At 42.7% G+C, this 24151-nt stretch overlaps 4 protein-coding genes across 4 annotated transcripts; 2 read left to right on the forward strand and 2 right to left on the reverse strand.

The window, feature by feature from the left end:
- Nucleotides 1-1511: 1511 nt before the first annotated feature.
- Nucleotides 1512-5739, forward strand: cpt2 (carnitine palmitoyltransferase 2). Its single transcript, XM_008296886.1, has 5 exons — nt 1512-2071; nt 2343-2423; nt 2511-2617; nt 2708-4012; nt 4103-5739. Exons 1-5 carry the CDS (start codon nt 1890-1892, stop codon nt 4429-4431), a joined length of 2004 nt encoding a protein of 667 aa, XP_008295108.1. The 5' UTR covers nt 1512-1889; the 3' UTR covers nt 4432-5739.
- A 97-nt stretch (nt 5740-5836) lies between these two features.
- On the reverse strand, nt 5837-9123 carry magoh (mago homolog, exon junction complex subunit). Its single transcript, XM_008296897.1, has 5 exons — nt 8929-9123; nt 8546-8604; nt 8095-8205; nt 6301-6383; nt 5837-6058 (listed from the first exon to the last, which is right to left on the reverse strand). Exons 1-5 carry the CDS (start codon nt 9017-9019, stop codon nt 5959-5961), a joined length of 444 nt encoding a protein of 147 aa, XP_008295119.1. The 5' UTR covers nt 9020-9123; the 3' UTR covers nt 5837-5958.
- Nucleotides 9124-10441: 1318 nt separating this feature from the next.
- On the forward strand, nt 10442-12390 carry aatf (apoptosis antagonizing transcription factor). The gene has a single exon (XM_008296908.1). The coding sequence runs from the start codon at nt 10491-10493 to the stop codon at nt 12117-12119; it is 1629 nt and encodes a 542-aa protein (XP_008295130.1). The 5' UTR covers nt 10442-10490; the 3' UTR covers nt 12120-12390.
- A 2882-nt stretch (nt 12391-15272) lies between these two features.
- uck2a (uridine-cytidine kinase 2a) lies at nt 15273-23279 on the reverse strand. Its single transcript, XM_008296919.1, has 7 exons — nt 23175-23279; nt 21242-21401; nt 21003-21099; nt 19589-19731; nt 17779-17876; nt 17648-17696; nt 15273-15466 (listed from the first exon to the last, which is right to left on the reverse strand). Exons 1-7 carry the CDS (start codon nt 23277-23279, stop codon nt 15336-15338), a joined length of 783 nt encoding a protein of 260 aa, XP_008295141.1. The 3' UTR covers nt 15273-15335.
- Nucleotides 23280-24151: the final 872 nt, after the last annotated feature.

A 24151-nucleotide genomic window follows, 5' to 3' on the forward strand; every position in this document is an offset into this window, starting at 1 on the left:
CCGCCACTGAGCCGGTTCCAGTCCCTGTTCCCCGGCGGGTCGACGCCGTCTCTGCTGGCTCGGGATGCTGGGACCTTCCATGGATGGATGACAGTCCCGCTGGCAGGGAGACTGCAACCTCAGAGTGAACCTGTAAAGCACCAACATTTAATATCTAGTCCGTCTTTCATGTAGCCTGAGCTCCAATTTCACAAAATCTCATTACCAGCTCTCAAAATCACAGCTATCAAAAAGTGTGAAGATATCTAAGACCTTGGTTTGATATAAATATTCAATATTAGGCTTGTAAAAGAATGCTGAAAACGTTGCAGTAGCTGAAAAATCCCCAGAAGGTCTCCCAGAGTTTGATGGGTTACTCTAAACAAGTCTGGTTGGCCAGCCTGCTCTATGTCAGTCAGCGTGAGATGTATGCTTAGATTGGGTGGCTCTTCCTCTCTAGGACAGAGTCTGGGTTTTATTTATCACAAGGCCCTTCCTGTTGTTTTCGTCTTGCATCATTTCCTTACTGTTTTTTAATGTGGGCTTTTACCAAATATTCTCGAATGACTGGATTACACTGCAGGTGCCATCTGTTTTTACAACGCTCCAGCTTTACTCATTTTGCACCTGGAAATTGAAATAACCTGCAGAGAATTCGAAACTGGATTCATTTTAATCCACAGAGCAAATCTTATTTTGCTCCCGGCCACTCTTATTTTAGTTGATTAATTCGTCTTTAACTGCGCTAAATATTAATACAATATATAATTTTACTGCCTTTGTCTCGTACTATCTAATGGCTACTTTGGTTTCCCTATTTGTGTGCAAACATCTTTTATTTTGTTACTGGCCTTTGTTGTAAATGCAGGTCAATAATTAGATCAGACAAACTGATCTCAGGATTTGAAAATTATACCCTGACCAAAAATTAGTTTTTCTGTCTGAAAAGAATTTTCCATTTTAACTAAAGGAAAACTGCACCTTTTTGGAATAGATTTTTTTTTTAATGAACACTGAATCCTTTGAGGGGCTGCAAGGTAGATCAGTGATTAGCACCATTGCCTCGCAGCAAGAAGGTCGCCGGTTCTTGTCCCAGTGAGGACACCTGGGATCTTTCTGTATGAAGTCTCCATGTTCTCCTCGTGCAGCGTGGGTTCTCTCCGGCTTCTCCGGCTTCCTCCCACAAGTCCAAAAACATGTTGAGGATAATTGGTGATTCTAAATTGTCCATAGGTGTGAATGTGAGTGTGCTTGGTTGTCTGTCTCTAAGTGTAGCCCTGTGATAGACTGGTGACCTGTCCAGGGTGTCCCCTGCCTTCACCCTGAGTCAGCTGGGATAGACTCCAGCCTCCCGCGACCCTAGTGAGGATTAAGCGGTGTATAGATAATGGATGGATGGATGGATGGATGGATGGATGCTGTGATTATACTCACAACACTGGGATTTAAACGTGTTAGTGTAGTTCTACTTATGGCCTGTGGAGGGGGAGCAAACCGCCGCTGCCGTGTCCGGTCTGCCGCAAATTTAACAGAAGAAGAAGAGAACGACGTCACATGACACGTCCTACCGGTTCACTTCCTGTTATCTATTCACTTCGTATTTATTTCTTTTTTCGTTTATTTTTTCACTTTACGGTTTTAAACCAAGTCGAATGATAAACGAGCTACATATTCTCTTTGAGTCAACTCACTCCGAGTGTCAAACTGATCCGGAAACAAAGAGGTCGGCTGAGGTAAGCCGTCGGCTGCTAATGTTAGCTCATTAGCTGTTGCTGTATTTACTTGCGCTGACAGCTGCGGTGCTGAGCTCTGGCTCTTTGGCTGTCACTTTTTGTGCATTACACTCGGATACCCGGTGATTTCTCCGTCGATAAAACCGCTGCAGGTGTTCAAATTCGCTCACCAGCGCCATGGCTAGTCTGCTTTCAGTGGAGTGCGCTGCCTCTGTGAGGAAATCTGGGAGTTTATTTTATTTAAGAAGCACCGCATTGGGGATCCAGACGAGACACTACAGCAGCGAGAAAGCCTCTTCGTCTGAGTATCTGCACCAAAGCGTCGTGCCATCCATGCATTACCAGAAGAGCTTACCCAGGTAAGGAGATAACTGGAGATTTTGTCAGCTGCCTTTTTCATTTTACCCAAATATATTGTTGTGATTCAACACTGTTTAATGTGGATGTGGATTGAAGTGGGAATGTGCAGAGAACGTAGCAGCAAGGTGTTCTGAAGGAAAGGTGACCCATTTAGCTTAGAAATGACTGCAGGAATGTAGGTAAAAGGGCACACTTGATGTTAGCTCAGTGACCACTAGAGGGCCATGACATGACAGGGGACATTTACCTGGGCTGTTCTGCTGTGCTTAGGCTCCCTGTACCTAAACTAGAAGACACCATCAGAAGGTATTTAGCTGCCCAGAGGCCTCTGTTGGATGATGGCCAGTTCGGGTAAGTTTTCACAAAGAAACCACCCTTTTAATGTCATGATTTGATGCTTTAAACTTACACACAACCATCTTTTTTGCATGCTTTCAGGACAACAGAGAAACATGCCCAAGATTTCCAGAACGGTGTGGGCAAGCAGCTGCATGAGGAGCTGGTAGCTCAGGACAAAAACAACAAGCACACAAGCTACATCTCAGGTGACTGAGCCACTGTGAGGGTGACCAGCTTGGAACTGAGCCTCTCCAATGCATAAAATGGATGTGCTTACATTGCTTCTTATCTTTCAGGGCCGTGGTTTGACATGTACCTCGCTGCACGGGACTCTGTGGTGCTGAACTTCAACCCCTTCATGTCTTTCAATCCCGACCCCAAGGCCGAGTACAACAACCAGCTCCTGCGTGCGACCAACATGGTGTGTTCAGCAGTGCGCTTCATGAAGACGCTGCGAGCTGGCCTGCTAGAGCCGGAGGTTTTCCACCTGAACCCTGCAAAGAGTGACACAGACGGCTTCAAAAACTTTATCCGCTGGGTCCCGTCGTCGCTGTCTTGGTACGGAGCCTACATGGTGAATGCTTATCCCCTGGACATGTCCCAGTACTTCCGCCTCTTTAACTCAAGTCGGATTCCGAAGCACGGGCGAGATGAGCTGTTCACTGATGATAAAGGTCGACATCTGTTAGTTATGAGAAAAGGCAACATGTACGTGTTTGACATTGTGGACAGGGATGGGAATTTGGTGAAGCCTGCGGAGATCCAGTCCCACCTGAAGTACATTTTGTCAGACTCGACGGAGGCACCCGCCTTCCCTCTGGGCGTCCTGACCAGTGAGAACAGGGATGTTTGGGCTGGGCTGAGGGAGAAGCTGATAGCTGCTGGAAACGCAGAGGATTTACGCGTCATCGACAGCGCCCTCTTCTGTCTCTGTCTCGATGAAGAGAGCATGCGTGACCATATTCACATCTCCCACAACATGCTACATGGCGACGGCTGCAACCGCTGGTATGACAAGTCCTTCAGCATCATTCTCACCAAAGACGGGCAGGCAGCTATTAACTTCGAGCACTCCTGGGGCGATGGGGTGGCCGTGCTCCGCTTTCAGAACGAGGTCTTTAAAGACACGACAGAGAAGCCACTGGTTCACCCAGGTTCTGCCGCTGCTGCTGTGGATTCAGCCTCGGCCGTGCGCAGACTGCACTTCAACCTGGACGGCGAGCTGCAGAACGGCATCAAAAAGGCGAAGGAGAACTTCAACTCGGCTGTGTCGAAACTCACCATCGACGCCATGGAGTTTAAGAAAGGCGGGAAGGAGCAGTTAAAGAAGAGCAAGCTGAGTCCAGACGCTATCGCTCAGCTGGCTTTTCAGATGGGCTTCTTGAGGCAGTATGGACAGACAGTAGCCACATACGAGTCTTGTAGCACTGCGGCGTTCAAACATGGCCGCACAGAGACCATCCGACCAGCCTCCATACACACCAAACAGTGCTCACATGCCTTCGTTCGCCAACCTGGAAAGCACAGTGTGGAGGAGCTACGGGGCATGCTTCAGGAATGCTCTAAATATCACGGGCAGCTCACCAAGGAAGCAGCTATGGGTGTGTATACAGCATATGTACTGGCATGAAATACGCAAAATACCCAGATGAGATAAGATAAGATAGGTCTTCTTTCACTTCTCTCACCAGGTCAAGGGTTCGACCGTCACCTGTTTGCCCTGCGATACCTGGCCAACTCAAAGGGCCAACCTCTGCACAACTTGTACATGGACCCGGCCTACGCTGCCATCAACCACAACATCCTCTCCACCAGCACCCTCACCAGCCCCGCCGTCAGCCTCGGTGGCTTCGCCCCGGTGGTGCCCGACGGATTCGGTGTCGGCTACGGTGTCCACGACGAGTGGATCGGCTGCAACGTGTCCAGCTACCCGTCTCGCAACGTCCACGAGTTCCTGCAGTGTGTCCACAAGTCTTTAGAGGACATTTTCAGCGTCCTGGAAGGGAAGCCGCTCAGCTAAGACAGAAGTGTATGTAGCGAAAGGGTCGTTTTACGAGGGTTGATTGAAAAAACTGAGACTGTAACGATAAAAATCTAAAACTGAACCCAGTATAAATTTGGCCACCAGCCGCATCAAAGTAGTACCTTTTGTGCCGTGACACACTGCTCCCAGTGCTCCTGCACCGCTTGAAACACTCCCTGGGAGTCTTGTTACGTAAACATGTCAAGCATTATCTGCAGCAAGCACTGAATCTCTTAAACTGTGTCAAAATGGTAATAATTTAACTCCTTTTTTGAGGAAGGAGTCACAGGGAGCGTAGTTTGGCCAGTAGGGCAGGTGGGGAGCAACTATTGTGTTTGTGGCCAAAGAACACCAGTGCCTCATTTTCATGTTGTGACCAGACGCAGTGCGTATTGTAGCACTGGCATGCCTTTGCACCAGATCTCTCCCTCAGACACCTCAGGACTTTACAGAAGAACCCTGCCTTAACTGTCCGACACTGGAGAATGAATTCACAGTGCATAACCACGTGAACGTTGAAGAAAACAACAAGCATCCTCCGGTTTGGAGTGATGGTCCTGCATAAAGGTTGGATCATCCACCTGCTGATGGACACAGACTGAGATTTTTGCTCTCTGCTCCAGTTTCATATCAATGGAGAAACCAGAAATGTGCAGCTACCAGTAAACACATGTAACACAGGTCCTGATGTTGATTGTTCAGTGTGTGACATCTTGACTCAACAGCTCCTGCTCACACATGCTGCACATCCACCAGTCTCAGAACTTTTTGATCAACCCTCGTATTGATCAATATATCACAAAGACGCAATAAAAAAGATGAGTAAAATATTTTTTTTTACAATACAGAGAACAGCTTCTGTAGTAGTTAATTAATGTACATCACTGTTGGGACATCACATGTTCATCCATCATGTGAGATGAAGGGCAGGGTCAGGTTTTAACTGTGGACATAATTACTGTATTATAAAAAAACGACATTAAGCATTACAACCGAAACTTTACTTGAACCAGTTATGCGCACTGAATCTGAAATTTGCGACTGGTATTAAATTTCACATCCATTCTAACAGCAGTGTACTGTAGCCTAACGGTAGGTGTTCGCTGTGCTTTAGGGTTAAATTATACGGCCGCAATGTTCATGCAGTTTTAGAAATCCTGTGCAGTAGATGGCAGACAGAAGCTGTGCCTTATAAAATGATGTGAAGCTCCATCAGAGCATTTCAGTTATCATCATTGTCGATTCCAGGCCTTGTTGTTGTGGGTGAATGTTTTTTTGAAATAAAACTTAATTTAATTATTTGCATTTGCATCGTTATTTACTGAAATGTTTCTGTAGGAGGAGAATCTTCCCACTCCAGCTAACATGAGGTCATTAGAGATGATACAAGCAGAAGACACCGTTGTAGTTTTTTCCTCACTCTTTATTTAAAATAAAAAACAGTTCCACCAAAAGCAAATGTACAAATGCGGTAGTACAACAGAAACATTAGCTAAAGTAATTAAAACGACCAAAATGCACATTTTAGATGGGCTTGATCTTGAAGTGTAGTCCGATCAGACTGAAGACGAGACATTTCAGGTCTTGGACCAGGTAGTAGAACACACGAAGACCTTCAGGGTCCCTGAAACAGCACGATATTGATGTTATCCTCCGTTAGTTACAAATATACAGCATCTACTTTCCTAACTTGACTTCATACAGAACTCCAGGTTAAATGTGTCTTAGAAAGGGTGTTAGGGAGGCGACTACTAACGACAGTAAGCATGACTGGTCCACACAGAGTGAAGTCAATGAGTTTGTGTTACCAACTGTGTGCACTTAATGATAACTCTCTTTATTAGGGGGGGGCACTAAAAAACTCACTTTGACTGGTTGACGTCGATCAAGGAGCCAATTTTGGAAGTTGTGAATGAAATGTGCTCGTCTCCGATGACGATCTCCAGCTCCTGTAAAAATAAGATCAAAAACAGGCTTAAAAAACATTTCAAGGCCGACTCAACAATGCAAAGCTGATTAAGTGCAGCTGCCAGTGTTCACATCCAAGTGTTCTTGTCAAAATAAATAATATCAACGGGTGAGGCGAACATGGAACGGTGGTGTGCTCCATACATGCTACTGAAATCTGTGACATTTTAAATCAAATTATAACAGCTATTAAAACACTGAACCAGTGTAAAAACTATGGAGTTGAACATCAAACACAAGTTATGTGATGGTAAAATTATTCTCTGCTCAGGTCACAACATCTTACAGGTTACAGAATTTTGTGCAACATCAGCAGCAGTGTTTGTTTTTTGTTTTTTTAAAAATCACTTTCAGCTCCAAAACCTGCTGGCTGGTTTGAAAGGCATTTAAATCCCTAAAATTATTTTTATTAGAGCAAGAAACTGTCAAAATTGAATTTTCAAGATTTTCACCTTTGTAATGATCCTTGAACTCTGATGTTCCGCTCTGCCAGGAAATGTAACCGAATCTAAGCCTAAAATCACATTTCATCAAAATCAGTTTATTCTAATAACTAAACCATTTGCACCACATTATGTAAAAATGCTGCACTCCTGCACTGGGACGTTATTAGTGACTCAACCAGCAGTCACATGAGAAATTCTGTTTGATTTTACAGCTGAACTGGGATGAACTGCAGGCTGTGTTTATACAGAGCAGAGAAGAAAAAAAAATGGAGGATGAAATGTAAGTAATAAAATATTTATAACTAGCGTCACCTTTTCCCCTCAGTTACACCTCTAAGCGCTTGAAAAATGTTTCATGTGTTGATTCCATTGTTATTGCATTTTAACAGTTTCGTACTGTTTCGTAAGAGCTGCAGGACTTTATACTGCACAGACTAACACTGACCTTCTTTCTATTTTGGTAAAACTGAGGTTATCGCAATGTTGTTTGAATAATCTTTAATGAACTGTGACTTGGCAAAATGAGCTTGGTTCCTATGTTCAGTGTTAGCTTCACATCAGCACCGGTTCATTGACCTGTAGAGTGTGATCAGAGATGTTTGCTGCAGGAAGGCCGGCACATTGTACAAAATAAATAAAAAAATCACAGTCTGCCAGTTTCACGGCAGCTCTGACCCACAACTTCAAGAAAATCTGTAAACCTGCTGAGCCAGATGTTAGCAATGCCCCTGAACGAAGCCGTGCAGTTGCAGCAACACAAGCTGTGTGCACCGTGTTTCCAGAGAAAACTTCATGTACTCAGTTGGCCATCTAGATGTTGCATGAATATATAATTCAGACTATATAATTCACTTTGATATGGCCAAACACCAAAGTGTTTCCTGCATATCCTTCATCATGGGAAAATGCACTTCTTGAGAATCATTCTGAAATGTATGAATTATAAATAAAGTTTGCTAACTCCTGACTCCAGTTAGGTTCTGATAATCTTGCAGTTCACGGGCTTCTTCAACCTACACTGTAAATTTTGGTTTGATAGTAAATAATATGGACAAGAACAATGAAATGATTTGTGCTATATGAGTTGAAAATAAATATTTTTGCTCAGAGTCATAACTCAGATGAAGATGCGGACATATTTTAAAGCAAACGCTATGAATAAATGCAGATAATTCCATCTAAGCGTTTGCTCCTGCTGCAGTATACGATTCCAAAACTTGAAAAACAATATAATCTGGTCACAAACCTGTCTGCCAACTCTGTCAGGAGGCGGCCACAGTGCATCATCTTCTTTGGTGATTTCACTGTCGTCGATGATCCTCTTCAGCTCTTCCATCACGCTTTTGTGTACGTATGCCTGAGGTTGGTGCACAAAACAGAGACAAATCAGATTTAACTTGGGCTATGTCACAAACAAATATAACATGTTTGTGTTGTAACTCAACAACAAGTCAACCTTCCTGACTCCTAGTTTACATATGACAGCGCATGAAGGCTCAACAGCTGCACTCAAAATCTGACTATTATTATTATGATCAGACAATCAGGTCAATGATATTGTGATGATGCTAACAGCACTACTACACTGTTAAAACAACCTTAAGGTATTAGCAAAAATATCCCAAGAAACCCAAAAAGTATGGCGTACCATTGAGTCTGATTACACCAGAAATAAAGTGTTTATAATCATAAATTACCTCTTTCCTGATCATGACGTCGTTCTTGTAGTTGCTGTTGTTCGCATACCTGAGTTTACCTGCAAAGAAAGCGTTCAGTTTGAAGCAGAAAACTTTGCATCACTTCAATGAAAAAATGCGAGTTCCTGATCATCCATACAGGCCACATGGCGCGTACACACTTCCGCCATATTATTTAGAAATTTAATGCAATGTACAAAAACATACGTGACGGTAGTAATTCGTTTAAAAATAATAATATTAGCATGAACAAACCAACTGAGACCAAAGAGAGGATTTGGCGCTAGAGTCAGTTGCGGCCTAGCTAACTGCAGGGTAGCTAGCGACGTTAGCTTCGGCGAATGAAAGCTAGCGCAGCTGTAGTATCACCAAATTAAACTCACCGTCTGGTCTGAATTCAAATTCCAGGAACTCGTGTCCAAACTTTCCCTTGTGTCCCACATAATATCTCAAATAAAAGTCACTTGTGGACATCTTTACGCTCCAGAAAGTCCTGTTTCTGGTGAAATCTGGCGAACAAAACTCGGCTAGCAAGAGCAGCCCGAAGTCAGACCAGTCGCGTACGCATGCGCAAATGGTCACATGTATGGGGATTTTAATGTCCTGGAGTTTGTCTTTCAGGTGGTTCAACCTGAGGAGTGCAGCGTGGATTTCCCTTTATGTGACTTATGCAAAACAGCATTTATCATTAGTGCGGTTCGTGTATAAATCAGTTCACTTTGGACTCAAACTGCCTCAACAAAATAATGTAAAATTTTATATTAAATGCTCCCTGTAAAACGTTTGGTGCGATTAGAAACTCATCTTTGTGACCGTATTTAATTCATCAATTAATAGAGACATACCTGTAAAGTATCTACAACTGAATGTCACCTTTGTTTTTAAATTTTATATTGAGACAGCCCAGCTTGCTTTGCTATATATTTTTTTCCATTATTTGTGCAAGTGTAATGCCTGTTATATTTTCTGCTTAATAAACTGTCTTTGAATCTTCATTACATGTCAAAGAATTATTATATCTCATTTGTTATTTTAGATACAACGCAATTACGAATTTTTGATTACTTAAAAAAACACAGATTGTTGAATCATTTACAAAATCTCTTTTTGTACAGATTCCCCCCACCCTTTTTTTTTTTCTTTTTTCTTACAATTCTAATATTTTTGGAGAGGTTATTTTTGTCTGTTCTACGTTTTTTTAGTCAGATTTTTCCAAATCAGTCTTCGGACTGCTATTGTTGTGTAAACTAAATTATTTTCTTAATAAAGCAATTACTACATTATATGCAACACTATGGTATTGTTTTGGCTGATTGTGCTGTGTGTATTTGGCATGTTCAGTGTCCATATTTAGACACCAGACTAGAATTTACATGATTCACAAATGTATTTTGTAGAGCAGATAAGAAAAAAAAAATCTATTTTGCAGTAATTCTATGGGCAAAAACCCTTTAAATATAACCCTCATTTATTGAATCAGGTCATTTTGACGCACGAATAACGTTTCAACCACCACAGAGGGTCTAACATCATTTTTGATAAGTGGAAAACTGCATTATGTGAGTTGAGACTGTTTTTTTTTTTTTTAAAGCTGATTAAAAGAACTGGAGTGGTTAAAATCCGGCACACAGAGCAAGTACAATAATGCAGAGAAATTATAGTAATTGAAAACAATTTGCTGCATTCTTTATGATTGTTTGAACCAGATGTGTGCAAGTATAAATGTATATAATCTACAGCTCGAACAAGCACCGCACAGTTTTCGGCACGGCACCGGTTTTACGCGCAGTCCGAGCGCAAAGGTTCCGCCTGAAAGCAGCGCGCAGGGTTCACATGCCGTCACGTCAGGAGCTCGTCGCATGTTTCTGACGTCACCGCCACTACCGTCGCACCGAGGAACCGTCCCGAGCGCCTCACACGTGCGGTTGTTGTAAAACTTTGAGCCATGGCAGGCTCGTTTTCTCAGGAGCTCGAGGATTTGCTGAATCCTTTGCCGAAATTTGCGGATCCAGAAGATGATGACGACGAAGCGACCAAAGCCAGAGTGATAGACAGGTTCAATGAGGAAGAGGAGGAGGAAGAAGATGAGGTCGGCTTCAGTGCGCTGAGGAAGAGCAACACAACCCTGCTGTCGGACACGGACAGGCGGTACGTGGGGAAGGCAGTATCCCGTAAACAGCTGCTGATGGATGTGGAAGGATCTGAGGAGGAGGAAGAGGAGGGTAGCGGAGAGGAAGGGGACTCTATGGGGGATGAAGAGGTAGATGATGATGATGATGATGGTGAAGGTGATTTAGAGGAAGAAGATGATGGTGATGATGATGATGAGGAGTTGCTGGACAATGATTCAGATGGTGAAGTTTCATCCAAGAGGAAGGGCTCTGACGTGAGCTTTCCTCAAGGAGTGGACTTCCACAAACTCACAGAGGGCATGGACGACCTGGGAGTGAGCGAGGAGGACGATGATGATGACGAGGAATCCGAAGGCAGCGACGACGATGAAGACGCAGGCTCCGATGATGAAGAGGAGATGGAGGACGAGGAGGACGGGGGAGCCGTGCGCACGTTTTCTCAGGATAAAGTGGACGAGGAGGTGGAGAAGGGCACGGCCGTGAAGAACCAGCTCGCCCTGTGGGACCAGCTGCTCGAAGGCCGGATCAAACTCCAAAAAGCCCTGGTGACCACCAACCAGCTGCCCCAGCCGCCCACCTTCTCGGAGTTCAGGAGGAGGGGTGGGGCCGAGCTGGCGGGGGCGCTGAAGAACAGCCACAAGGCTCTGAAGGCTCTGCAGAGGTCCCTGCTGGAGCTGCACGACCAGCTGCTGCACCAGAGCGCCGACACAAGGAGCATCGCAGCGGGGGAGAGCGAGGACGAGGAGATAAACAGTGACGAAGGAGATGAAGGGCCAGTGCTGCGGGCTGGAGCACCCAAACGAAAGCTGGAGATGGCAGAGTACCCGGACTTCATGGCCAAGCGGTTTGCAGCTTTCCAGCCATATCGTGACGCCACGCTGCAGAAGTGGCACGACAAAACCCGGCTGACTCAGGGCAAGAGCAGCAGCAAAGGGTTCGGGGCGTTCGACAGGAGCATTCTGACCCAGGTGGAGCAGGTGCTGATGGACAACGAGAGGCTGGTGAGGCGCACACAGACCCGCCGCTCAGAGTACAGAGTCCTGGGGAAGAAAGAGGCCTCCGTGGTCGTCTCGGAGAATCCAGAGGGAGCAGAGCAGCAGCTGAAGGCCAACACGCATCTGAAAGATCTGGACGAGGACATATTCGACGACGATGACTTCTACCACCAGCTGCTCAGAGAGCTCATCGAGCGCAAGACGAGTGCGGCGGACCCCAACGACCAGGTGGCGATGGGGCGGCAGTGGCTCGCCATCCAGAAGCTGCGCAGCAAGATCAAGAAGAAGGTGGACACCAAAGCCAGCAAGGGCCGCAAAGTCCGCTTCCACGTCCACAGCAAGCTGGTCAACTTCATGGCGCCCGTTGATCACAGCTCGATGAGCGACGAGGCGCGCAGCGAGCTGTACCGAGGCCTGTTTGGGCAGAACGCCGCCGTCAGGGAGTAAAGACGGAGTTTCTAAACCCAGGAGTGATGAGGCTGCTTCTGCTGTCCATCAGCAGAAGCTCCTCACACTGGGTGGACAGTTCTGGTGCTCTGCCTGGATTTAAATCAAATGGACTCATGCAGTTCTTTGTAAATACTTTTAATACCTCAGTGTGTCTCTGCCCAATGAACTGACTGTTTCCGTCAAACTTCAAAGCACAATGAGAGATGAAACACTTTTAGTCTTGTTTCTGTCTTTTATAATTCAAGTAAACTGATTGTTTACATCCAAATTGTGTGACTGTCCTTAATTTCAGGCGACATGCAGGGATACGTGTGTTTCATCCAGTATATTTTGAATTGTCACCTGGTGCCTACATTTTACTTTTATCCTTTACTTAGACATTTGCATCATAAACTGATGCAGAAAAGAACAAATCTGTGCCTTTAAAAAATCACATAAATGCAATAAACAAAGTAATTGATGCCTTAAAAATCTCCACCTATGGACTGTTCTCACATACATGCTGCATCCCAGCTCCATACTGGCTGTACACAGTCTGAATGTCCACTGCTAATTAAACAAACCGGACAGAAAAATGTTTCCCAAAAAGACAGTTTCATGATGTGTTCTTGCAGCATTTTCCAGCTCCTTGGTGCAGTGCATTGTGGGAGAACGGGTCCCATCAACAGCATGACAGCAAAACAAAGTTTTGATTTAGTTTTAATTATTTTTATTTTGTGGTTTTTCTTGCCTTCGCCCTAAGTCGGCCGGGATAGGCTCCAGCCCCCCGCAACCCTAGTGAGGATTAGGCGGTGTATAGATAATGGATGGATGGTTTTTTTGGTGTGACCACACTACAAACCTGCCAGGAGTTAGTGTGGACTTGGGACACAGCAGACTTATATTACCTGCACTGGACTTTTGTCATGACTCCTGAGTTCCTACTAACATATCAGAACATTTTTTTTCTCTTAAGTTAATAGTTATATTTTATTGACAAAACAAATTTAATGATTCTCCTCTATACCATTAACACGAATATGATGGCTGAAAAGTCATTTTATGGAGCCAATACTTCAACTAAGAGTTGGAAAAGTACAGCATCTGGGCTTTTCCTGCACAGAGGGATCTTTACCACCCCCCAAACTTACAAGCTGTAAGTTGCACCCAAATATTAACAATTAGGAATAAAAATAACACTTTTCCCTCACAGCTTTGTTAACTGAGGTTTCATTTAATCAAGATTAACCATCTTGAAAATGTCAAATAGATGGAAAATGCAGAGATTTTCATCCAATACAGCGACACACATGGGTGTAAGTATCGTTTGAAAAAACTGCAAACTTTACAAATTATACCTGAATATAGGTTTTTTCTATTGCATAATACACTTCCACTGTAAATTGGTGTAGAAAAAGGAACAAATTGGGGCATAACAATTCTCCAGATTACAGGAAATCCCCCTGCTCAAGGGCATTGAATTGATTCAATCATTGGGAAGAAATAATAAGCAGCTCCTCTTTGGTAATTTACAGTTAGAACATTTCATTTTGCTGCATTGTGGTGTTTTTTTTTTGTGCTTCTGTTTATGCCTTCTTTTCATCCATCCATCCATTATCTATACACCACTTAATCCTCACTAGGGTCATAGGGGGCTGGAGTCTATCCCAGCTGACTCAGGGTGAAGGCAGGGGACACCCTGGACAGGTCACCAGTCTATCACAGGGCTACACTTAGAGACAGACAACCAAGCACACTCACATTCACACCTACAGACAATTTAGAATCACCAATTAACCTCAGCATGTTTTTGGACTGTGTGGGAGGAAGCTGGAGAACCCGGAGAGAACCCACTCTGCACGGGGAAAACATGCAAACTCCACGCAGAAAGATCCCAGGTGTTCTCACTGGGTAAGAACCCAGCGACCTTCTAGCTGCGAGGCAACGGTGCTAATCACTGAGTCACCTTGCAGCCCCCTTCTTTTCATCAGTCCTGTGTGCCTAAGCTGCAGGGGAAAAAAAAACCAAAAAAACCTGTGATGGCTACAGTCCAGTTTGGCCTATCTCAGTGTGACATGTCAAACTGTCTCCAGTGGGAAAAGGCCAATAAAACAGCCAGCATATGTAAACTCTCCCGCCTGCTTCTCCCAACATGACATGACCTGATCGTCTCCCAGTATCGGTAACTAACCAGTGAAATCTGGGTCACTTGAACGCCGCACCACTGTGGCACTTTTCTCTCAACATGCAGCTCGACAAGTTAAACAACTAAAACAGAGGGATTGACACGGGCTTTTAAAAGTGACAAATCGAAGCAAACAAAGAGTACCTGAGAACTTTATTATAAGAAATGTGTATACAGGCAGAAAAAACTTTTACAGAACACTGTTACATGTTGGACTAAATGTCATTTTACAGCTCAGTGCATCTTTTTTAAATGAAAATGTACACACGTGTGCATCTGAGGATTGCAAGCAACCAAATGAAAATAACACTTTGTGGTAATTCAGTAACGACGTAATTAATTGTTCTTAAATGAGTGACGGTATCACATTCAACGGAAACTCCACAACTGGTTCACAAAGATGACATGAAAGAAAAAGAAAAAGAAAAGATCTTTGGCGATGATGTCGTACATCAGATGATCTGAGGTGGAAATCGGTTGTTTCATTTTTACTAATTAATAATTTCTATTTACACAAAACGAAGCAAATACAGCTTGGGGGCAACGGGACACAAATACTGGAAATTTCACATTATTTCAAAGGGTATTTGTAGAAGTGAAAATATGTTTGTTTCTTAAATATATAGAGCTTGAAGAAAAGTTGCATTGATAAAGAGAATCAGGCCCTGCCATTAAAGAGCATGTTGCTACACTGCATTTATTGTGTGGTTAAAGGCTGAGAAGTGTCCGGGAATCTGTCTGGAGACGCCGCTTCTTTAACTTCCACCGTCTCTGTGCTGTGGTAAAGGCAAGCAGCAGTTTGAAATGAAATTAAAAGTGAGCCTCGTTGCGTTCCTCCCCCTTTAATCTCACACAAGCTAAAGAGAAAAACAGAACTGAATACATCTGCTTTAAACCGGCTCCACAAAGCTTCCCTTCTTCATCACGTTCCTCAGTCCAAGCAGAATCAAACCAAAAGGAGCCTTCTGATTTCCCGGCAGTTACTTCTGCCTCGCTGCGATGAAAACCACGTTCAGGTGAACCTTCCTTCCTCTCTGTGGAGATGTGCTTTAGTGCGGCCGACTGCTCGACTCCATGTTTGGCTGCTTTTTTGCTAAACCGCCAAAACACCCGTTGAGCCGTTTGGTCAGACCGCCGTTCAGAATGTCCTGGATGTGCTGGACGATCAGGTTTATAGCAACTGCAGCAAGAGACAAAGACATTGTGTCAGGATTCACCCCCAGATTGTGGCAAATAGAGCTATGAACAAAAGTTTACGTACACTTGTAAATCATGGTAATCTTGAGTTTCCAATAACTCCAACAACTCTTAATTTTATTTTGACAAACGTGTGTCTTTGTCACATTAAAAAAATACAATCAGGCATTTTGGTTCTTTCCTAGATTTAATATAAGTCTTCTGGAAATATGAAAAAATCTGCTGAGTCAACTTGAATTATCAGTTTTGGTGATGTAGAAAGTTGTCTTGAGTAAATATACTTAGTGGCATGGCCTTTTAACTTCTTGTGAGTGATCAAAATCAACTACAGCTGCTGACCCCAGTGCGGCAAAGTTTAAATAGGGCCCATCAGGAAAGTAGCTTGGAGCCATTTCAAAGATCATCTATACAAACAATTGTAAGTATTAAGTGCATAGTGCAGTTATGTCACTGCCACGATCAGAAAGAAAACACAAACCATCACCTGCTGCTAAGAGACAATCGGTCAGGATGGTCAAGAGTCAAACAAGAATCCCCAAAAAGCAGGTCTGCAATAAATTAGAAGGTGCTGGAACACAGGTGTCAGTGTCCACAGAACAGTATGTTTTATATTGCCATGAGCTGAGAGGCTAGAAGGATGGCCTTTCTCCAGAAACAACACCTTAAAGCTTGACTGAAGTTCCCTACTGCTCACAGGGGCAAAGAAAAGGCCTTCTGGAGGAAAGTTTGGTGATCAGATCAAATCAAAAATGAGCTATTTTGTCATTATGACAGCAATTTGTTTGGAGGAGAGAAAGTAAAGCCCTTAGCCCAAGAACATCAAACCTACCATCAAGCATGGTGGTGGCAGTATTATACTCTGACATTGTTTGCTGCCAGTGGAAAGGTCAAAATAATGAATGAATTTCACTTGTACATTCTTTAGGAAACCTTAAACTCATCAGCCAGATGGTTGGATATTGGAGGCAGCTGGGTGTTACGACAAGCAATGATCCCAAAGACACATTAAAAGTGGTAATGAAATGGTTAAATCAAGCTAGAATTAGAGCTTTAGAGTGGTCTCCCCAAAGTCCTGACTTAATACCCCACCAAGAACCTGTGGACTGTGATGAAGAAACACATGTGTGCCACAAAGCCAACCAATTTATTATAACTGTACCAATTCTGTCAAGTGGAGGGTCAAAGGTACAACCAGAACATTGCCAGAAGCTGTGGACGGCTACCTGGAGCGTCTAGTTGAGGTGACAATGGCCAAAGGACATTAAACTAAATATTAGCACTGCTGTACGTAGAGTTTTGACCCTGCAGATTTTTTTGGATTTCTAAAAGACCTGCAATAAATCTATAAAAAACAAAACAAATGCATGATTCTTATTTATTTTTTTTTATAGATATGTGTTTCAATAATTCCATCATATAATATAAAGAGTAAAAGGAGTCACTGGAAACTCAAGACTGCCGTGATATACATGGTCTTTGCATGTAAACTTTTGCTCACTGCTGTATATATTATGATCTCCTTTCACACGGTGTTTTCAAGGCAGGACCGTTGCGTCTTTATTTTTCCTTACTGTTCTGTGTGAACATGTAGGGGGAACTGTTGCTGCAGCTGAATGGACGTCTGTGGCGAAACACACTAACGGTAAACCACTGTTACATTTATTAGTCATGTTTAATTATCCAGAATTAAAATAGCATGTTTTGACTCGTCGTAGTTACTCCATTAATAGTCTGAATTTTTATTCCGATACTCAGAACATTTTGACTACTCACAATCTACCACTTGAAGGTATTTTGATAATCCTTAAAGTCTGCCTGCCTAGCCCATCTACTGTATTATCTTTCACCTTGGTATTTATTTTTCAGAAAAGCTGACGCTGAGCTCTGCAACTCCAGCGTAATGAGGCACAAACTGGGGCTACAGGTCAGGGCCAGCTTCCCTCCAGAAGATGTATAGTTTGCACTTTGTTTTGGATGCCTCTTTTCTCAAATTAGACAAAGCTATTTTGTCCTGGCCTTGCTTCCTTAGTTTTGAGAACACAATTGTCAGCATGGAGGTCAACAATAAACACAGCTGCGTCCTTTGTGATAACACCGTCGAGTCTCCAACACTTGCTTTAATACCGTTTGGTATGTGGTGTTTACGGTGCAGCTGACTACTCACCAATGTTATCGACTCCTCTCGGTATTATCACATCAGCATATTTCTTCGTCTAAGAACAAAAAAGGACAGCGGTTTCATCCTGAGTTCAGGGACACGACCGTGAAAAACCTGAGAACAGAAAATACACTCACTGGCAGACAGAACTCCTCAAACGCAGGCTTCACAAAGGTGATGTACTGCGCGAGAACGCTCTCCAGATCCCGACCTCGCTCACTGATGTCCCGCAGCACTGAGGGACACACAAAAAAGCATTTTTACACTTTTAAACGAAATAATAAACTACTTATATTGTGGTAAATAGGGGCTAAAAATGTTTTTGGGCGATGTTGCCTTTGTACAGAGTCGTTCTACCAGGTTCCTCCTGCTTCCAATATTGGAGCTAAGCTAAGCTAAGCTAAGCTCTGCTAGCAGTAGCTGCATATTTACTTCACATACATGTGTGGTATCAATCTTCTCAGCTAAATCTCAGCAAGAAAACAGGTGAAAGAAATACTTTGTACACAAGGAAAAGTAGCAACACAACAGAAAAATACTTGTTACAAGTCATACATTCAAATTTCAGCTTAAGTTAAAGCACAAATTATAATCAAAATGTACCAAAAGTACCCGTTATGCAGAATGACATATTTCAGAATAATGTATATTAAATCATGATACTGAATTATTCATACATGTGATCAGTACTTTAATGTTGCGGCTGGTAAAAGTGATTTAACTACTTCATAGCTACTGCTTGTGAATGTCCCCTCAGGGAGCAATCATGGTTTCTCTCAATCTATTATTACATCCTAATTTATTTGTTGATTAGATTTTGTATTATTAAACTTAATCTGCAAAATAACTTCAATTATAAAATAAATGTTGTGGAATAAAAAGTATGATTTTTCACTCTGAACTGTAGTGGAAAAGAAGTATAAAGTTGCAGAAAAGACTCAGGTAAAGTACAAGTGCCTTGAAATAGTACACAGGTGCACTACATAATGTACTTTATATATTTATATATATATACACACACACATATATATAATGATAACAAGCCTTTTCATGCTGATACCAGGATTTGGGGTTCAGAGACACAAAATTAAAGGTAGTGCAGCATTTTAGGAAATAAGCTTTCTTGCAGATGTGGAAGCAACTAAGTAGAGAGATGGATAGATGGTTAAATAAAGGTTAAATAGATGGATAGATACTTTATTAATCTAAACCCCAAATCCCGGCATCAGCATGAAAAGGCTTGTTATCATTTTAAAAAATAGACAAAATTACACAATTTTTTAGAGCCAAAAACCGTAAAACCAAAAAGACTCGTTAGACGTTCAATTTTCCTACAGTTCTTGAACTAATTATACGTGAAGAGCTGTTCAGTCAGGAAAACTGACCAAATCTAAAAGTTAAACTCGCAATATTTTACCAACATTTATTCTACATGTCTCATTTGAAAATTCACCAAAACTGTAGATTGCATTCTGAAAACAACTGAACACTGCGAGGTGCTCGGCACAACTGAGAAGACATGAGTGACTCAGCCGCTAACAACAGTTATGTGACAAGAATTCAGCTGAATTTCAGATGAACTGCAGGCTGTGTGAGCAGATAGGAGACAAGTTTGGAAACTAGTTACAACACGTAATTAGTAAAACACCGATAGTATTCAGGCATTTCCCCCAGTACTGGTAACATCTATAGGCACTTGAAAAATTTGTAGTCATGCTGATTCCAGTTTATTTTCCCACTGTTTTATGATTTATGCCATTATAACACCGTCCTACTGCACAACAGAAATTCTCTACTTCTAGCCACAGTTGTGTTGTTTCCATAGAGATGGACTTTATAAAGCAATAAAACATGCAGTTGGAGTTTGAAGACTTAATGAACCATTAAGCTCACCTCCTGCATTGAAAGGTTTAGCATATTAAATCTAGTGGTGTGTGCATGAGTCACCTCTCCGTGACAGGCGTGTGTCTGCGTCGGTGTCCACGAACAGCTTCATTTGGAAAAGGTCTCGAATCTCCTGAGAATAGAACATCAAGATGCCCTCGAACAGCACCACGTCGGCAGGGTACACCGTCACCGTCTCCTCCTTCCTGCCACACACACAACACAAAAGCACTTAAAGCCGTACTGTGTGACATTTACAGAACAGCAGCCGTTGTGGTTGCAGGTGACGATAAATGTTAATAGTAGAGTTGGCTAACTGACTCAGTGCTCAGCAAACATGTTACACTGAGTGGCTGTTGTTTTACTGTCCCAAAAAAAAAAGAGGGATTTTTATGGTTAAAAACAAATTGTGCCAACATCCAGAAACTTAACTAGATTACAGATGGATGCCACTCCTGGACCTTAAGGAAGAGGGTGCTTGTTTACCTGATTTTTTGTGTGTATTAACCTTCTGCAAAAAATAAATACAAATCAAGCAAGAGGGAGCAAAAACACATTTCTAACCCTGTTTTCTCAAAAGAACTACACAACACAGCCTTATATTGGAAACACAAAGGGACATGTAACATTGCGATGCTCCAAAGGCCAAATAAACTTGTCAGATTGGAATATAATTCACACACAGATATGCACTATTGCCACAAATGCTTTTAACGTAGGCATCAAGTAACACCAGGCTTTGTATGTTTAGTGGACGTTGCGTGTCCTACTGATCACCACCAATTATTGTTAATCAAATCTCATATATTAAAAAACAAACAAAAGCACATTCTTACACGTTTTTCATGACAGTAATATGATCACTGTTTCCTGGTTTGTAAGAAAAGGTCTGACTGAATCTTCATGAGACAGAAACTACACCCCGTGTGGCTGTCGGCTTTTGATCACATTGCGGTTTTCGGTCACCGTTCTTGGCGACAACATTGCCAAATGTTTGTTGTGTAATGCCAGGTTTTAGCAATATGCGCCTAAAGTTTGACACTATAAGCCTTTTCCCAGACCAGATTGAATAAGGCAACAACACTGGAGTTACGCAAAAGTTACGCAATCTCACTTTAAAGCTGAACAAACATCTTTAAAAAGCTTACATTTTCAAACAGGACCCTGGCAATATTTTTTTTGCATGTTTTAGCCCTTTTCCCACATTACTGGTGACCATTTACTAAAGCAGATTTCACATGTTTTCCCATCATCCAGGCAGCTGCTGACTTCCATTCATTGCGCTATGATGTGAAAATCAATGTCTGTGAAAGGTTAGAGTAATTAACCCTTGGCAGCGGACATCATCTCTGCTTTTGAAGGTAATGTTACTGCTGCATTATGAAGCATCAGAGACTCCGTTGCAGTACGTAGGCTGAAACCTGCAAATATCCCTCTTTAATGTTGCATCTGCGGAGACGAGATAAGACTCGCTCACCTGGAATGGGAAACAAAGTCGTAAACAGGAATGTGGACCGTTTTCCCCTCCTTGATGTCCCACAGGGTCGCGATTATGAGGTCGTTGTCGAATGCATCTATACAGAAGGAAACAGTAGAAAGCGGTTAGAAGTCACTTTGAAATGGCTTCTAGATTAAACGGCGCTTCCAGATTGAGGCCAGCAGGCTTCGGTCCTGGGTTCCTCTGCTGCCAGATGGTGCAGCACAGTGACGAGGTACCTGGGTGGTCGAAGTTGAACTGGCCCTTCAGTGCTTTGGCCTTCTGCTCCGGGGTGAGGACCCTGTAGAAGCTGTCCTGGCTGAGGATGGCCACTTGTCGCTGGTGGTGGTCGATCTCGTTCTGGCCCAGCAGCTCCATGATCTTGCTGCACACGGACGACTGTCCACACAACAAGTTAATACACACACTGTAAAAATATATTACACATTAATATATTTTAATTTCAAAAACAGTTCCTTTTATTTAATAGATGAATCTGTTAAATTCAATATAATATCCACAAACTTTGGTAAATATTCAGGTTTTATCATTCTATATTATCCATCCATCCGTCTGTCGATCCACAAATATACATGCACATTATTACTTATTTTAGAGCATTTTTGTTGCCCCAGTTGCTTTTTCTAAACAGATTTTTCCTCCTGTTTTTAACTACATTGCAAGTAGTACCACATCTTGAGTGGTTGTTTATACCCACTGGTGTAAAGGAACTAAACGCATTTATTTAAGTGTTGTATTCAGCTACAGTGCTAAGGTAGTTCTACTTAACTTGAGCATTTTCATGTTATTCTACTTTTTTACTTCCACTACATGTATCTGACAGCTGTAGCTACTTCACAGCAGATTAGGACTTTAAAATTCCCTGAACCCAATGTCTGTTTCATCTCCCGGTCTGTTGACACGTCCACGATGACGTGCCATTCGCGTCTATTTAAAAGTAGATGCACATTCTTTCTATCGTATGTGCACCTGGCAGTCACACACACACTCGCAGACTGACACATAAACACTGCAGAACTACTCCCCGTTCAGATAACATGTCTGGGAGAGCAGGTGGTTCAGTGAACAGTTGCTCCTTTGGGAAAATGGAGGCAGAATACCAGGAAGTGGAAGCCACAAACAACTGCCTGCTGAACCACAAACTCACTTTTGCTGATTTAATCACCTGTAAAATCAACCTACTGTCACCTCTTGTAAAGGAGCAAGATGCTGTAACTGCCACATGAGGAAGAATAATAAAGGTTCTGATTTTACCAGTCACAATTTTCTCGTCTGCAAAACTGCTCTGCTACAAAATATAAGACTAAAGCATCTTTTTTCTGATCTTTAAAGTCGAGAACTGGCAACTATTGGGATCTATTAACGAGCAGAACAATGAAGTGCATGCATTTGATCTAACATAGTACTGAAGACATCAGTGTACTGCCGGTGAGCCAGCCGGTCAAATGAGGTGAAATGAAAACGAGGAGGGAGTCCGAGACAGCGAGTACAGTGACACCAAGAACAACAACGTGTGAAGAAGATAGAATGGGAACAACAGCATACACAGAGGCTTAAACATTAGGGGAAAAAATAACAATAATAAAACCTCCTCTTGCACTGACTGCACTACTTCATATTCATAAATGTACCTCCTGCAGACAGCATGACACACTGACACAATAGACTGTGCTGCTGCTGCAGTACTGGGAGCTTTGTTGCTCTACAGATGATGGTCTACACTTCTTTGCTTTCTAATTGTCCTGATCTCTCACAGCTGAGGCTGATTATGACATCTCATCTTTTCACTCTGATCCTGTCTCATTTGGATAACACACGTGAAAACACAAGTCCTCCAGCCTGATTTCTACTCATCACACTGTCTCAGAAGAAGAAGAAGAAGAAAAAGAGGCATATGTTGACAGTGCACATGTTTTTGCTGGTTGACATGCAGCAGGGCGGCGGACATTATCTCCAACATAATCAGTCCAGCTGATTCAGTAAAAAAAAAAAAAAAAAGATTAATCAATAAATTCAAGAAAAATGCGCATATTTTCTGAATTTCCTCACTGTATCATATCGATCCGCTGCAGCCGATCCGATCACTCACACAAATCTCTTATTTAAAAAAAAGGGGGGGAACTCAAGGAATGATAATAAACAAGCCTCCACCTTGCCGCTGGCGGTCCCTCCGGCCACACCGATGAGGAAAGGCTGCCGGTGGCTGCTGTCATTCTCGGCCTGCTCCTCCGGCTTTGTCTCGCTGTCGCCTGCCATGCTTCATCTGCAGCGCGCTGCGGCCCTCCGACACGCCGGCTGTCCGCGCTCCTCCCCCCGCATGATGCTGCCGGTGATGAGCACGGTGGTGGTGGTGACGTTAGAGGCCCACGATGATGATGATGATGATGATGATGATGATGAAATCTCAGGAGTGCTGCTGCTGTTTTATGTTTACCGAAGTTAGGAGTCTGCAGTTAAGGGGAAAAGTTAAGGGGGAATAGGAGCTGGAAGGATAATAACATGGTAGGAGCTCAGAGATTTTACGTTTTTTGGTTTATTTTTGCATGTAGATGACATAAAAAACACACACACTGGCCAAATCTGGACTAGATTATACAAGGGAGACTAGAGAGTCTGTATAACATGTATTCTAATAGTGAAAATGCAAAAAAAAGGAGATTTTACTGCTTTTCTGGCATGTAGATAACATGAGAACAGGTTTAAATCAAAGCCACTAGATATAGGTGGGCCAAAAAGGGACAAAATTATGCCAGAGAAGCTAAATAATCCTCAAAATACAGTCCATGCTTTGTGATTACTTTAATCTATTTGTGAAAATGCCAAAAAATTTAGATTTCGTTGCTTTTTTTGTTGTTGTTGTTGCAGTTGCATGTTGACCTTATTGTGCCAGGTCCAGATCAAAAACCATTATCTGTAGACGACTCAAATCTGGGCTAGATTATGCCAGAAAGGCCAAACAGTCTTTCAAACACAGTCTCCACTTTGTCATTTGTGAAAATGCCAAAACAAAAAAAAAAGAAAGACTCTACATAGTGGTTTTGGATCTGAATCTTGTCTGTTGTGAACTACATTTTTACAAGCAAAATAAAGGTTTTACAAATGTGAAAGTGGGTTTCAGAGTTTACCTG

This window comes from Stegastes partitus, unplaced genomic scaffold (genome assembly GCF_000690725.1).
Source record: "Stegastes partitus isolate 25-593 unplaced genomic scaffold, Stegastes_partitus-1.0.2 Scaffold25, whole genome shotgun sequence".
NCBI classification, from domain to species: Eukaryota; Metazoa; Chordata; class Actinopteri; family Pomacentridae; genus Stegastes; species Stegastes partitus.